The 18,083-nt window shown below is 32.0% G+C and overlaps 1 protein-coding gene across 1 annotated transcript; it reads right to left on the bottom strand.

Moving 5' to 3' along the window:
* Positions 1–5,240: 5,240 nt before the first annotated feature.
* Positions 5,241–5,726, bottom strand: LOC149256323 (cysteine-rich repeat secretory protein 55-like). The gene has a single exon (XM_089455314.1). The coding sequence runs from the start codon at positions 5,724–5,726 to the stop codon at positions 5,241–5,243; it is 486 nt and encodes a 161-aa protein (XP_089311440.1).
* Positions 5,727–18,083: the final 12,357 nt, after the last annotated feature.

The raw sequence follows: 18,083 nt of genomic DNA, 5'->3' as shown, positions 1-18,083 counted from the left end.
ACAAAGCCAAAAGAAGAAATTACATTATGGAATTTCAAATACCATTGGGAGGATGCTTGTTTTAAACCATACAATGACTTCTTGAGCTTGCAAACCAATTGCTCACCATGACTAGAAGGGAATCAATGAAGATGTGTTATTCATGAAGAAGTGTTATCAATCATTAATGAAGAAGTGTTATTCATGAAGAAGTGTTATCAATCATTAATGAAGAAGTGTTATTAATCATTAATGAAGAAGTGTTATTAATCATCATCTTTTAGTGCCAGTGTGAACATGCATTGAATCATATGTGACTTTGTTTTGCAGTAAAGACCATTAGACAAAATACCAGTTCCAACATAATCAGATTTATAGAATAGACTGAAAGATTCTTCTGAAAAATTTAAGGAATATCCAAAAGGTACGAGCCTTGAAACTAAAATCAAGTTTCTAGAAAAACTTGGAACATAAAAGGTCTTTTCTAACTCCAAAACAAAGCCACTACTTAAAGTTAAATAACATGTTCTTATAGATTCCACATGCGAGCCCATCTTGTTTCCTGATAAGATGCTTTGCTCACTTCTCACTGGCTATTAACGTTAACCATATTAGATTCATAACAAACAAACGAGATTACTTCCTCAAGTTCGGGAATGTCAGAACGAATTTCAGAGAAATTTGCAGGTTGTACTACTGCATCAAAATAAAGAATCACATGCTTATGTTGAGGCTTAATAAACTTTCATGTTCTACCAATGTAAAACATGGTAAAAAGAATTGAATCAAATGACATGAAAATTGCCTGTGGGCTAAATTTTCAACTCAAATAGATTCAATAAAACTTTATGAACTTTCATGTTTTACCAATGTAAAACATGCTAAAAAGAATTGAATCAAATGACATGAAAATTGCCTATGGGCTAAATTTTCAATTCAAGCAGATTCAATAAAACTTCATGAACTTTCATGTTTTACCAATGTAAAACATGCTAAAAAGAATTGAATCAAATGACATGAAAATTGCCTGTGGGCTAAATTTTCAATTCAAGCAGATTCAATAAAATGTTATGAACTTTCATGTTTTACCAATGTAAAACATGCTAAAAAGAATTGAATCAAATGACATGAAAATTGCCTGTGGGCTAAATTTTCAATTCAAGCAGATTCAATAAAACTTTATGATAAAACTTATTAATTCATAACTCCTGTGGGTAGGTTATGAAATTTTATCCTAATTAGTCACATAAATATAATAAAAATTCCTGTGGGATAAAATTTATTATATTCAGTGTAATTAATTACAATTTAATGTCTAAATAATCTTTATGTGATCTTGCCAATCAATATATAATTTTTATTTCATTAAAGATGCTCTGGCTACTCTCTAATTAATTAAAATTACATGGATCACTAGACATTAATTTTGTTGCATAAACAAAACTTAACCAGAGAGAAAAATAATGTTTACTGAAAGGAGTAAGTCAAAATGACATTTTAATAAACTCCATAAAACTGGTAATAATTCTCCAGCAAAATCAAAAAGCAGTCAGTATTACCGAAAATGACTACAAATTGATTGTTCAATTTATAAACTGAACCTGGAGTTTATAAACCAACAAAATAGACCAGCAAACAAGCTATTTTGCTCACAATTTAGAGTTATTTTCTTTAAGTAATACTTTAAAGGTCATCCTTATATTCATTTCCCCTAATATTTTATAAAATGAATACAAAAACCTCATATTTAAACTCTAGCCTCCACAATTAAAAATAATTTATACCCATGAGAATTCAATTCTCACATAACCAATCATTTGCAAAAATTTCCAAATATGCATATGATCCGAAGATCAAAATAGACCTAAATAAATAAATAATATATTCAAAATACGGTCTGCCATAATTCCTTTATGACCTGCTTAATAATGTGCTTCAAACAATATTACAATACTTCCATACATTGTGAGTATTGCGTATATATTGTATACGGTCTATATAAAACTTGTTATGGGTATAGCATAATTTTTAATAAAAGTCATTTAGTTCGTACTGTTTCTTTTATGTGACTTTTATTCTAACTGTCCCATAATTGCACTAACTTCCTTTTTCCTTTCCTTCGTTAGTGGAAACTAAGCACAAGATTAAAATTTACATTACATATTTCTTGCCATGGATACATGCCCAGGTCATTTGAGTAAATTTTTACCTATAAATAGTAGCTTCAGTGCTGGAACTACTTCTTTATTTAAAAAATAAAAATAAAATCATCATGAGAACAGAAGAAGAATGGCTTCCGTAAACAACTGTGCCTATTCAAAAATCTAAAATGCCGTTGTAAACAATTAGCCCTTGAATTCATATAACAATAGGCAAACCATGCATACCTGCATAATTTCATATCTGCATACTCGCAATTGAGTGCGAGACTTCCAAAAATAAAAGGGGAAAAATAATAAAAAAATAAAAATAAAAACCGCGATGGCAATCGCTCTTTAATTTTCTCGATAAAGAAAACAAGCTTTAGTTCGATAGAATCCGGGTATCCTGTTACTGAAAATGGAGGTCATGAAAGGTTATGTAAATACCATATAAAACAAAAACCAACGTATCACAAATACGTGGCAAGGTAATGGTATGATTATATGAAAAGGAATATTGTTATAACCAAAACCATAATATATATTAATCCCCTCATTCACGTGGACATAACATATGGTAAAGTTTGGGATACGGTAGGCAAACTTTACAAATAACATGTTTATCATGTAATTCACGAGAGGCATTTTGACAAACATAATAATATGTTTATCATGCTGAGAAAAAAGAAAGCTCAGAAGCGCAGTCATAATCAATGGCCGCATTCCTCCACATCCAAATCTTGACACATTAACCGATGAAATAACAGTGAACTAACCAATGCAATGATGGTGAACTCATAGGGTTCTCTTGATCTCTAGTTTGATAGGAGCCTATCAATTTATGTTATCCTTCTGGTTTCTAAATCTTTAACAAATCACGTAAATTAAACTCCTATGCTTGTGGCATCGTTAGAGCATGCACTTTGCGGAAAAATTCATTTTTATTACCAGGTGTTAAAATTCATAAAAGAAAGAAATTTATCACACCCAGTAAGAAGGCACAATCATTTGTCGTGATGATGAGGAGCAAATTAGTAGTGTAGGTAGACTAAGAATGGATGCCACAGATGAACTTTTCTGTTTCATGTTGAAAACTCAAGGGATCTACTCATTGCATAGACGCTCACCGCTACAAAACAATAGTAGTCACAAACTTCTATTAACAGATAAATCAACAAATTTTAGCGGCTCTTAATGAAAGCACGGTCATTATAACAGGAATCTGAAATAATTATGCTGACCTAAACTCGAAACCCTTCAATTGCTTTGAGTCTCTTCAACTGATCCGCTCAGCAAATACTAAAAACCGAGATTGATCTCAATCAGTTTCGACCTTGGGAATTCCTGAATTCAAGATCCAAACTAAGCATATTCGTCCTCGAAAAAGGAACGATTCAGATGGTTGCTGGTTAGAGGCGGCCATTCACGTCATGCAATGTATGTAACGGCTTCGGTGATTGCAAGTGGATAAGCTGAAATTATTCTCAGAAAATAAACCAAAAATAACACCACTCACATCTAAAACCTCACGAATACCATGCATAACCCAATCATATAATACACTAATGGCCGTTACCAATAAATCGAGAAACTGAAAATTACGAACCGAAAAGTGTGAAGCTAAATCTCACACCAAGACAGAGGTAAACTTTGCTCTGATACCAAATGTAAGAAATTCTTCAATTTCAACAACGATTCTTTTATATGCGGAATAACTGAAAAGAATCATTAAATCTTAATGCCCAGGGATACGAGTTACCTCCAGCCATTGGTGATGTATTGATGCAGGCCACAGTCCACAAGCTTCTTCTGCAGCACTCCAGCTTCAATCCAAGCAAAAGAAAAAGAACACAAAAGATCTGAAGGCACTTCCGAGCTCTGCTATCTCAGCTAGATGGTGTAGAACTGAAGGGGGTTGAGATATGAGCTTGGGGACCAACAGATGAACATATAGCTAAGCTTCCATCAAGCTTCTAAATGCTATGTGTTAGAAAAACCACAAATCAAGGTAGAGATGAGATCAAAGTAATGGACCACTTTAGTAGCTCCTAATTATAAATTTAGTAATTGCAGTTGATTTTCTTAACTTAAGGAAACTACTGTAGTTGGTTTCCATAAGTTAAGAAAAACTGCAACTTCATAAATCAAGGTAGCTTTTGTGTAAAATTAATGGAGCTTAACACATTGGGCTAGGGAGTAGATTTCCGGAAACCTCCATCATTGGTTTCGAATTTATCTGTAGCAAAAAGTGTGTGACTCCGCACAGTTTTGTTGATAAGTTTTGACAGAGCCTCCAGCGTAATATTTGTGAAGTCATCTGGCTTATCGCTTGCAATATTATTGTTACAAATGCTATGATGGTCACTGCTCTCATCATAATCGTTCCAAAAACCATAGTTACTAAGTTCGAATTCGAATTCGATACGATAAAAATTCGAATAGAAAATTTTTAATTCGAAAAAAATTCGACACTATACATCTTAAAAATTATTATTTTAAAAAATTTCTTGTTGTAACGTGATATTTTCAGCCCATTTTTTTTAAATTAGTTTTGAATTTTGAATAAAATCCAATAAATTAGATAATATAATAACTTTAAAAATACAATTCACCAAAAAAAAACTTCTATTCAATATTTTTTTATTTCTAAATTTAAATCTAAAATATTTTTCTAATTTTAAAACTGATTTATCAAATAATAAATATAAACATTTTTAAAAATAGTCATCGCAAAATTAACATCTATTGCAAATTAACCAACTCTTACAAATTCAGTGTAACAAATTCTTCTTTTCTTATTTACTGGCTTTTTAACCCATAAACACAATAATAAAATTAGAAATTATGAACTTTCCTGGTCCACTCTGATTCTCCCGTGTCTTTCCTTCGACCCGGATCCCATCCTACCACTATTTGTTCCACCATTCACACACTCTGAATTTCCAGTGTCTTTCCTTCGGCCCGGATCCCATCCTACCACTATTTGTTCCACCATTCACATTCTCTCGTTTGTAGTGAATGAACACTCTGCTCCGTCTACGTAAACCACCCACCACAGATTTTGACGCGTTTAATTTGTTTAATTTTTTATTTAACCATCGTTGAAAACCGAATCGAATTTCATCGAATAATACGGTATTCGTATAGAATGGGCGAATTTTCGAATTTTTTAGCCCGATTCGGGCAAATTTGGTAACTATGCCAAAAACTATGATTGTCGTAACGTAAGAAGTAGGCATCTATATAAAAGAATCTAGAAGTGTTGTGGCATTTCTTTACAAGGCTTTCTTTCGCCGTAGAAGCAAAGCCTTTGCAATCGGAGGAATTTAAATCTCCTCTGCACTGGATAAACCCATAAACAGCGCTATTGCTGTTTTGCCCCTCAACACTTGAGGTATTGAACCCGCTGGTAGAAGCGTTCCCCGACAATGATTCCAAAACCTGGATTACATTACGCTGGAAATCGCTACCATTTATATATTCCGTTTCCCCACAACCACTCCAGAGAGGTTCACCACTCCAGATAGGTTGAGCTAGTAATAGGTGCAAGCGCGTCCATACAGTGACGATAAGCAACATGCGGCCGTGTATTGTTTTCATCTCCATTGGCGTCTCAAGACAGAGCTCGAAGCTTTCCTCTCGAACTTTTCTTTTCTAATTTGATGAGGGGAGCTGCACCAACGATCATAAGGCTCTGCGTTATTTATTACTTTTCTAACCCTTTGTTCCAGTTTACCTAGATACACTGAATCTGCACTTCTGATAAAGATGTTCGTTCATTTTTCAAGTCTGAGGGCATGGAATGACTCTACCATTGACTTACACACAGAAAATTCGAGCGAGAGAAACTTCATGAAACGGGCTCCTACATCGAACCGTGAGAAAGAACATTCAAAGTGTGGAAAACTGGCATGGTTGTGAGATTGACTGTGACTGATTATGAAATTGGAATTTTCCAAGAAATTTGCAAGGCTAGGGGAGTAGTTGTGATTTTAAAGTGAGTCTTTACTTTTTAACATGGAATTTTTAATTTCTGACAATCACATTATTTATAGTGTCAAAGAGCTTATGGTGTTTAAACTAGTTTAGTTTGACCGTGACTGACTATGAAATTGGAAATTCGTAAGCAACTTGCACGTCTAGGGTGTGAGTTTGGGGTGTGAGCAGGGTTGGAATTTCGATTTCTCTTTACCCGTCATACAATTTTTTTTTTACGTTTTGGGTCCTTATGCTTCCCGTCAAGAAACGTTATATTAAAAATTTTGCCCTTCAAGAGTGATATAAGGCTTCGTCTATATTGACTTATATTTAAAGAATTTCATATTTTTAAATTATGAATAGTCAAGATTTAATAATCTCGAAATATTTTTAATTCAATACATGATCTGATCAATAATATAGAAGATATCTAAATAGCAATAATATAGAAGATATCTAAATAGTTTTTCAGTGTCTAGATTATTTAATAATTTATATTTAATGATAGTTTCGTTTGGCTGATGTATGGGCTCTCTGTTTCGTCTACCTAGATGTCGCATCGACATTGGTATGATGGTGGGAGTAAAATGAAATGAGTGTCATACACATAGTTTTCAAAGTCAAATTTCGGTTGTTCTTATTGAATTTAATTTTTTTACGGTAGTTTTGGGCACAATAAATTCTCCAGTACAGGCATAAATTTTGAAAGCAATTAAATGGCATCATGGGAATGTTTGCATGGAGAAATTGTGTTTTTTTTGAAGAACTGTTTACTGAAAGTATTTTTTTTTGTGGAAAACTGTTAAATGATAGCATGTTTTTTCAAGAACAGTTTATGTAAATTTGCTGAAACAAATCCGTGTTGTTTTTTAGAACAAGTTCCTATTTTTCAAAATCACAGTGGGTTTCTCTCGTACCAATTTCTAAAACTCTACTGTTATCTAGTCGTCTCCTATACAACAGTATAATATATTATTTTTAGAGCAAGATTTGAAAAAAAAATGATTGTAAAATACAATAATCCATTGGGAATCGTGAACAACTACAATACCTTAAAATGCTAATAAAAAATTAAAAGCTAGCAACAATCAGACGGTAGACTCTTGTGAAATTTATGAAATAAAAAATTAAAAGCTAACAACAATCAGACGGTAGACCCACAGTGTTTGAAGAATAAAAAATCAATCACTAACCTGAACTTTGAAGCACAATTTGTAATTTCCTCGCAGTTTCCTTGGAGGCTGGAGCCAATCTTGAGCTGGGCGACAGGCGTAAGTTTGAATCGGCAATGCGTTGAGAGAGAGTGTGCATTGTGAATCATGAACTCGATTGTACAAAGAAAACAAGCCCACGGGCCACATTCGTTGGGTAAAAGACAGGGAGACCATGCAGTGGCATGCACAGATCTCCGAAATCATCCAGGGAAAGATTCCAAATTTTCCCAGAGAAAAAATCTTCGGCTAAAAGGGAATTGCCCATTCTCTAAAAAAAAACTAAATCTCTGACTGAGAAAAAATGGCTATTGCCATTGGCTGCTCCCACATGCTAATTTCGTTCCTCCCACATGCTAATTTGACAGCCTCCGCCCTCTTGAAATTTCCACAATTGCCAAGAGTTTCACGCAAAAGGAAGGAAACAGTGACGGCCCTGCAGGCTGTGAGATAAGGGAATGACGTTTTTCAAAAAAATTCCAACCCTAGGTATAAGAACGTTTTGGAAAAAATTTGAAACGTCAAAAAAACGTTTTTAACTCTTCTGGGCACGTCAGTCAAAACGGGCATGGACAAATTCCAGCCGTCAAATACGTTTAAAAAGGCTTATGACGGGCAAAATGCCTGTCAAATTCCATCCCTGGGTGTGAGTTTGTGATATTAAAAGTGAGTCTTTACTTTCTAATATGACTTCTTAAATTCTGGAATCACATTGTTTATATTGGCACATAATTTTAATTGTTATAATTAGATCTGATGTTTAAACTACTTTAGTGTCACTGTCACTAATTATGAAATTGGAAACTCCTAAGAAACTCGCATGGCTAGGGTGTTCGCTGGGATATTAAAGTGAGGTTTGACTTTCAGGTATGGATTTTTAATTTCTGAAAATCACATTGTTTACAGTGGCTAAAGAAGTATTATTATTATTAGATAAAAACACTCATGATGTAGGGGGGTAGTTTTATTATTATTTTTGAACTTTTATTATTATTTCTGAAGTTTTGTTAGTGGATTTAGTTTATTTAGATATTTTGTTTAAATGGTATGGAAGGGATTGAAAATGAATGTTGTTTAAATTGTATGGAAAAGATTGAAAATGAATGTTGTTTAAATTGTACAAGGGGCTAATGATAAAAGTCATTTTGGGGAATTAAATTATTCTAAGATGATAATATCTTAGTGAAAACCATTCTTCTATCCAATAAAAGAGCTAGTTCAAATCTACATTCATCTTAGTTTTAAAACAACAAATTACATAAAAATATTTATAATTATAATTTGAAAAAAAAATACAATTTATTAAAAAAATTATTAACATCATTTTAATTATAAAACATGAATTAAATAATAATGATATAAGTAGCATTAAATTATGACCAAATTAAAATTATTAGATAGAGATGACCAAATGAAAGTACAATCATTTTTAATAATAAGATTTAATAAAATTCAAATTTAATGTTGTACATATAGTTTATAATCTTTTTAATGAATTGAAAATTTAATACCCTGTAAATTCAAAAAATAGAAATTTATATTAAAAAAGATTAATAAATAAAAATTTATATTAAAAACAAGTATTGTGTTTTTTTAATTTAACAAAATATTTTTTCTTTAAAGGAATAGTAGTTTTGTTACAATTGATCTTTTTTAAGCAACACATTTTCAATGCGCTAACTTATATGAGTTGTTAACATGTATTTTTATAATTTGTTTCATTGTTATAGCTATATTTAACTAAGTTTACACTTATATATATATATATCTATATATATATATATATATATATATATATAAAAGTTTACACTTCCGATAGATATATATATCTATATATATATATATATATATATATATATATATATATATATATATATATATATATATATATATATATATATAGATATATATATATATAGAGATATATATATATATATATATATATATATATATATATATATATATATATATATATATATATATATATAAGTTTACACTTCCGCATATATATATATATATATATATATATATATATATATATATATATATATATATATATATATTGCGCATATTTCATACATTGTGACTTATATCAAAAGGCTTTTGTATAGTACTAGAGCAAGGGTCTCATACCATGCTAAATCTTCATTATTTTATTTTTAAATATGTGAATGGAGTTATATGTGTGAAAGCATATTTTCTTTTCATTTTTTGGGACTTGTTTTTTAAACATTGTAATATCACATTTTTGAGCTATGAAATGTAGAATGGTTGTCCATATGTTTAAATATGTAAGGAAAAGATTGGATCTAATTATTTAGATGTTGGTTTTTTTCTCTTCTAAAAAATCGTTTATCTGCTGATGATCAAAATTATTTGGTTTCTAATAAGGATATGTTGAAAGTGTGAGATTGAATCACAAACATTTCCTTTAGATATATTAAGGCCTCATCATTCTTTCTATAAGTGCTTGGTTATATTGAAATGAATTCAAATCAAACACTTATTCAAATATGCACTATCATTCTCCATGGGATTGAAAGGAATGATTAACTCCTACATGAGCCAACAATCTTGAGTTATTCTTTGTGGATTATGCTTTAGATATCTATGAATTCAGCCAATTTGAGATAACAAAATTGCATTAAACAAGCCTAAAATTCATCTGGTCGGTAGAATGTATTAGAGATTTATTATTGATTGTGGGTTTTAACCCTATAAAAATAATTGTTGCAAACATATTCCTAATTAAAATAGAAAAGTTGCAATGGAAAACATAGAAATTTTATCTTGAAAACCCAAACCACGAAAAACACTTTTTTTTTTTCATTATATATTCTTTTGTACAATATTACATAACAATATATATATCATGTGGCATCAATAAATAGTAAATCCATTTTCCATGGATTATAATAAAACCATAGTTAGTTAACCGTAATTATCCATGAACCCACGTGCAAGAGGGCTTCCATCACCGTGTGACCTCCCCTCACCCCATGTTCAATGCAACGTACAACTTGTGAAAATAGACATGCAAAAAATACAACACATACCCAACATTCTCTCACTTGTTTTCTTTCTTTGGATGCATTCGGGTGGAGTGGTACATGATCAACAATTCAATGCAATAATTTCCATCATTCCTTTACATTATGAGAAATTCTTAGTGTCACATATTGTGTTAATGGATTTGCAACATTCTTCAAAATTTTCACCTTCACTAGCAACATCTTCTTTTCTTCAACCATATCTCTCACAAAGTGATACTGAATATCAATATTTTTTCCTTAGAATGATATGTTGGCTTATTTTCTAAGGAGATTGCTCTCTAACTATCACAATCTATCATCAAGCTCACTCAACCAACCTACTACCTGAACAAAATATTTGTAATCATATGACTTCCTTAATTACATGAGTGGCTATAATGTATTAATATTATCATACAATTGACATTTCCACTACAAACTATCTCTTTCTCATACAATTGATTTCTCCCCCAAATATGTTTAACATGTACCCACTTGTAGATATGTTGTGGGCTAGATCTCTAGCCTAGTCTACATCAACACAACCATGTATGTCTAACCCCCTATCTAATAATTGTCTTTCCTAGTAGTACAATCCAAACATAGTAGTGTCAATATGAATAACCTTGTTTAGCGTAATATAATTCTCCTTCCTTAACTTTTACTTCCACCTTTTCAATAATCACACTCTATGTGCAATGTTCTGCCCAATAAATACCATTGCCTTCATTTAACTTCCATCCACATTGTTATATGGAACATGGGATATGTTCTCTTCATCTTTCTATGACTTGGGATATTGATTAGTAGATAAATTTACATCTACAGGAATATGCACCTTCATTGATTCATATTCTTGCATATTAAATATCTACAATATTGTCTTCACACACTTCTTCTAATTTAATGAGAGTTTCTTATTTTTCCAATCCCTTTTAATTTCCATGCCCAAAAAAAAAACTATAGCGCCAATATCCTTCATGTCAAATTTATATAAAAAATTGAGTTTTCACACCCTCGATGATTTCCCTATTATTTTCAAAAAGAATTATTCCATCCACATACAATACCAAATAAATGACATAATCACTAACTAATTTGAAATGCAGGCTTGATCAACGTTTCTCCTTATTAAGTCAAGTCTTAATATATGAGTATCAAATTTTTGGTACCACATCCTTGGTGATTTCTTTAACTCATACAAGGGATTTTTCAACCTGTGTACTAGCTCTCTTTTTCCTTTCATATCAAAAGCCTTATCCCTACTTCATGTAGATTTCTTCTTTCAAATCCCCAAGTAGGAATGTTATGTCATATCCATCTATTCTACTTGAAATTCAAAAGAAACAATAATCTATAAATTCAATCTAATAGAAGTTAAATTGACAACATTAGAGAAAATATCACCAATGTCAATTCCTTTTACTAGAAAATAACCTTTTGCTACTAACTGAACTTTGTATTTCTCCACTCTATTTTCTACATTCAGTTTCTTCTTAAACACCCATTTTCTTTCAATAGGATTTGTTCCAAGCCTCATTATGGTCGAAGCCTACCATTCCTTCTACCATGGCCCTTTTCTAGACTTTTCTATCCTTTAAATCCATTACATCCCTAACAATTCTAGGATCATTAGCAGTATTTAAACAAAGGATATTTTGAGCAAAAATCAAGTGGAGAATACCTTTATAACTACGTTCACTCTCGAACTAGTCTCCATGGTGTTGGAGTCTATGCTTCTTCTACTTAAGATTCATGTTCTTTTGTAAAGTTTGATTCATCACCCTTCATTTAAAAATTTATCTTCTCTACTTATTTCTCCCTTGGTATGGCTTCCTTAATGACAACACCTTTGACTTATCTAAATACTACATCTTGGTCATGCAGAGGCTTTTAGGTTCTTGGGTTCCAAGTTTTGCAATCTTTCATTTCTAACAAAGAAAAACTTTCCATCTTTCTTATTTATATTACTCCTATCATCCTTTGGAACATGGACATAACTGTCACAACCAAATACCATGAGATTTTTAAGAGAATGTTTTTTACTAGTCCATACTGTTGAATTTGTAACTATAGATGATCTTCATAATGTACAATTGGTCACTTGATGTAATTTCATTTATCATTGTAAAGCGTATTTATAAATGCTTGATTTAGAGGAAAAATTATTTTGAGTCAACATCTCATTACGACTTTTAAAAGATGTAAATTTGAGTTTTTGAAATGTAAACTTTGGCTCCAAAAATGACAAGTCGGATTCCCTCCAAGTCAAGTCGGCCCTAACCAAGATACGGACCCATTCAACATACACAAATCACTATATAAAGGTTATTTAAACTCACCTACTTGGGAATTCATATTCTCTCACAAAATATCATTTATGGGCAAGAAAGTCAAGGAAAATGAGGACAAAAAGAAGGATGAAATTTATCTATCTCTCTTTTCTAGCTTGCAGATGTGGATAGCTTCTCTCCTTTCTTTGGTTTGAATATTTTTTGAGCCATTTTTGTTATAGAAAGTTGAGTTTCTGAAGAAGACGGAAAAGTACAAAAAGGAAAGTTTCTAAAGAATTCATAGAAGCTATAGAAAGCCAAAAATTTTATGAAGCCACAGAAACTACAAAAAGATGAGTTTTTATGAAGCCATAGAAGCTATAGAAAGTTGAGTTTTTGAAGCAAATGTAGAAGGTAAAATTTTTGGGGAGATCAGTAAAGCGAATTGTTGGATCAAGTTGGGAGGCTCGACTTGGAGGGGAAGACCAAGTTTGACCTTAGGTATAGGCATGTCTCTTATTGAATAGGAATAATTTCTTTATTGAAAATGGTTTTGGAATTTTCCATGTAGTGGGTTTTCCTAGGGTAAATCTTGTCTCCCTTTTGTGCATTGTAATCTCTACTCTTCTACTGTTCTTTATTGTTGAATTTCTGAAGTATAATTGTTGAATGATATGTTTGAATAAAACAAAATAATATCTACATCAAAATTAACTATCATAATTTCAGAAATATTGTGTTAACCCTAAGTGCACTAGAAAAGCAACATGGAATTAGAGCTTTGGTGACAAAAAGATGGTACATGATATCAAATTTGCAAAAACCCAAGAGATATAATTTCATTAAATTCCTTCTTGAACACTGATATTTGTGTCTTCCTCCATGAAATCTGAAAACAAGTTAGAGGGAGCATCAAACTTCAGAGCTTGGAAAGTCAGAATAGATCTTATTCTTGGTAAGAACAAAGTGTTGGATATTTTGAAAGGCATTAGCACTCCATAATTTCTTTTGGTTGTAGGAAGGAAATCAAGAGGTTAGATCAAACCACTTGCGGAATTGAAAACTAGCCCTTCCAACCGAGAGAGGGCTCTCTCTTTCAAATTAGTCACTAAAGACTGGTTTCAATGAAGAACAATGGCTAGATCTTTGGAAAATAGCATAGTTTATAGGTGTGGTGGCAGGGTAGAGAAAAATCCATTGGGCATGGAGTTAGTAAAAATTGAGATCAATGATGCGGTGGGTGCTCGGTGAATTGGGAAAAGACGTTTAGAGGCAAGATAGAAACAGTTCCTTATGCCAATTAATAGTTGTAGATGTGAGAAGAATAAATAAAGTAGGTAACCATCTCAAGGCATCAAACAATGGATGAATCTTAAAATGATTATGGCAGAAAAACATATGGAATGTCTAAATGACAATGTCTAAAACACTACAATAGAGCACCATTAAATAGATGAATTTTGAAACAAGTTTTTCATTTAAGCATCATAGGAAGAAATGTAACACACAAAAAATAGGAAACACTCACATAAGAGAGTGGAATCACATGAATATCTTTTAACCGAGTACTTCTGACCCACCAATTTCGTTAAAACTCATAAAAAAATTTACAATGTGCACAATGTTCTTTCCTCTCCAATTTGACCAACTCGACTCATTTTCCATATCTTTACATCATTATATACAATGAGGAATTTGAATTACCACTCTAGGTGGTCGAATTCACTACATCAAAGTCGAATGGTCTAGATGTAATGCATCTTCACTTGCTATGTAAGAAAAAACAAGGAACTGATATATCAGGACTAATTCAATTTAGAAACATCAACTCAAACAATTCATCTTTGTTTAACAACTCAAACTACATGATTTTAACTTACAAACACTTATCCAACAACTAAAATTACTTCTAGAATCTCCAAATTTCAAAATTTTCCAAAATAGAGTTGACTCATATGTTTGCGCAATAGAGGGCACTGAATTTATGGAAAATAGAGTTCAAAGACAAGCTCATATATCCTGAATCTGGACATTTGTGGAAAAAAAGAGGGATGTTTTTGTATATGAGAGTGTACTTGAGAGAAAACTCTCTCAGTTTCCAAAACTTCCTCTCCAACTCCTCACAATCTGCACACAAACATTATAACTAAAACAGGAAATGCCAAAACCTGAAAAATAGACTGTAAATATGCACTTGAGTTTTCCAATATATGACACATGTATAGAAACCAAAGGAGGTTTTTGTTCTTTTTCCCGTGCTTGGAAAACCACTCTTTCAATTTTCCAAAATTTAGCTCCATTTGGTCGGAAGCAACTTTTGAAAATGATGGAAAAAGTAATCAATTTCATTGCAAATTTGTAGCAAGTCCAAGTAGCCCTCCATTCTCTGTATGTTTGCACACCTCCTCTAGCACAATAGATTAAATGGGTAGGCTTGAAATTTCTGTGTAATGGTGTAGAACTCTTGAAGTAGTTTTTCTAATGCCTGCAAACCTCCTAGATGAATAGTAAGAGGCAAACACACTTTGATTCCTAGACTATAGGATCCTAACATTGGCTCCAATGGGGATGGAATCCTCCCCGTGAAGTGCCAAGAACACCGTAGAATAGTAGCTTGATCCATTAGGCATGGATTCTAACTGCAATCTACTCTGACCTATGACATTTTGCAGCTAAAGCCAAATTGTTGCAATGTAACCAATATATAGACTGAAAATACAGTCTACACTAGTAGGACACTACTGCAACTAAAAAATGAAGCGTTCTCATTCTTATGAGTTTATTTATATATAGAGCAACCTGCTCTAAGCTGATATCTGAAAAGATGAATTAGGTGATACTAAAATGCCAATGTAACCAGTTCAATAGCTTCTCAATTGTAGCTTCTTAACTATGCTTTAGTAGAATCAAAACTGGAACATGTAAGGGAAATGGAAATTGATTGTAAGCTTGATATTCATAGCTAAAACATGATTAGAACTCTGTAGTGAATGATTCTTCCATAGACAGCTATGGGATCATGAAATACATGGTTGATTGGTCGATCTTCAATGTATTCTATAAATTGATCATAATGCTTGGAAATTTCATATATGCTTTCATTTCCATCATACACTTTCAACTATTAGTCATCAAACCCATTCTCAAAACACTCCAATATCTCAATATCAAAAGGCAGCACTACCAATTCTCATTCTAGCCAAAAAATTATTTCAAAAGGCTGATTTTGACAATGAAAGCAGTGGGATTGAATTTGAACTTCTAAGGCTTGAAGATCTTTCTCAAGTTTTTCAATGAACTCTTCTAAAACATTGGTCTTGGCTTCCGAGCTACATTTGCATGAATTTAAATAAATAGGTAAAAATTTTAGAAGGCGTTATCAATTTGATCATCATCAAAATTATCCCAATATTATTTGAAACCTTCAATAAAAATAGGGTCTGCATCATACCCTGCCATATTGTTTGACAGGCAACAGGATCAATAGTTTAAGCTATGAATGCTTCGGACAATGGAGTCACCATGTGTGTTTTGTAATCTAGATTCTATGACAATGGAATAGCTTGGTGAAAAATGTATAGCATTTTGATGTCTAACTATTATTCACCATAAATAATTGGATCTAGATCATTTTCTTTATTTCTCAGGAAAGATGGAGTTTTTTCTCCTTGACAACGACACCACTATGTTATCATTTTGTAATTTCCTTTAGATGTTGGAAGAAAACCTAGAGGTAACCACAAACCACTTGCGAAATTGGAAACTAGCCTTTCCAACATCAGAGAGGGTTCTCTCTTTCAAGTCCGTCACTAAACATTGGTTTCAATGAAGAACAATGGCTAGATCTTTGGCAAATAGAAGAGTTTATAGGTGTGGTGGAAGGGCAAATAAAAACCCATTGAGCATGGAGTTAGTAAAAAATGAGATCAATGACGTGGTGGGTGCTCAGTGAATTGGGAAAAAGTTGTTTAGAGGCTACATAGAAACACTTCCTTATGCTAATTAATAGTTGCAAACGTGAGAAGAATAAAGAAAGTAGATAACCATCTAAAGGCATCAAACAATGGATGAATCTTAAAATTATTATGGAAGAAAAACATATGGAATGTCTAAATGACTACAACAGAGCTGCATTAAATAGATGAATTCTGAAACAATTTTTCATTTAAACATCATAGGAAGAAATATAACACACACAAAATAGGAAACAATCACATAAGAGAGTTTAGTCACATGAATCTCTGAAAAGATTTAAACAGGTAGTTCTAATCCACCAATTTCATTAAAACTCAGAAAAAAGTACAATATGCACATTGTTCCTTCCTCTCCAATCTGACCAACCCAACTCATTTTCCATGTCTTTACATAATTATATAAAATTAGGAATATGAATTACCACTCTAGGTGGTCTAATTCACTTCATAAAAGTCAAATGGTTCATATGCAATGCATCTTCACTCATTATATAGGAAAAAACAAGTAATTGCTATATCAGGACTAATGCAATTTAGAAACATCAACTAAAACAAGGAATCTTTGTTTAAAAACTCAAATTACATTATTTTAACTTATCAACACTTATCCAACATCTAAATGACTTCTAGAAGTTCCAACTTTCGAAATTTTCCAAAATAGAGTTGACTTATATGTTTATGCTGTTAGGTTCCTATACTAATAGGGGTCATAACTTATGAATGGATGAGATTTATACCTGTAATATGTACATACCTTTGCTTTTTGCAAATGCTTTCCATATTAAAAAAAAAAAATTAAAAATGTAAAGAGGGTATGTCCTAAAAGAAAAATCAAAGGACAAAAAGAATGAAAAAGGTGAAAAAAGATGAAAAAATGAACCCCAAAAACAAAAAGACCATGAAAGTGTGCAAGCTCAAATGCCATCGCTATTTACTTTTCTGCATAATAATGATTGTGTGAAACTTGTTATTCATGCCACAATCCATGGTAATCAAACCATTTAATCTTGGTTATTCCATGTTTTGAATTTCATGTTTAGAGATAGAAAATAAAATCTGAGCAAACAATGTAATCTTGGCAGATAAGTAGAGTGAATAAAATGAGCTCATCAGTTTAATCTGAGCCCTTGGATGTAATAAGGATAGACTTAGATAGATTCCCATTGTAAAGGAAAATAAATAGTTTTGATAAGGGTTTGCCAGCGCAAGTGCACCCTAATAAAGAGTAGAAAAAATGGTAGGATGAGTAGATGGGTAAGTATTTGAATGGTTGTAGAATTATGATGAATGGTTAGTTAAGATCATATCAATTGTTTTCATCATCAAGTTATTAAATCATGGATGAAAAATGGAGCAGCTACAAAAAGCCAATTGGTTAATTCCCCCCATACATTTTACCTTCAATTTTGCTAATTCCCATAAGCAATGACAAAGGTACCTAAAACCTTAGAGTTAAAGGAGCTCAGAGCATTTCTCTGACTTCTGGATGGACCGG

The sequence above is a fragment of the Pinus tabuliformis genome, chromosome 7 (assembly GCF_031772625.1).
Source record: "Pinus tabuliformis cultivar Carrire ecotype Pingquan chromosome 7, CPIR1, whole genome shotgun sequence".
Taxonomy (NCBI): domain Eukaryota; kingdom Viridiplantae; phylum Streptophyta; class Pinopsida; order Pinales; family Pinaceae; genus Pinus; species Pinus tabuliformis.
Note: the sequence above shows the minus strand (reverse complement) of the source record. Positions and strands in the feature narration are given on the sequence as shown.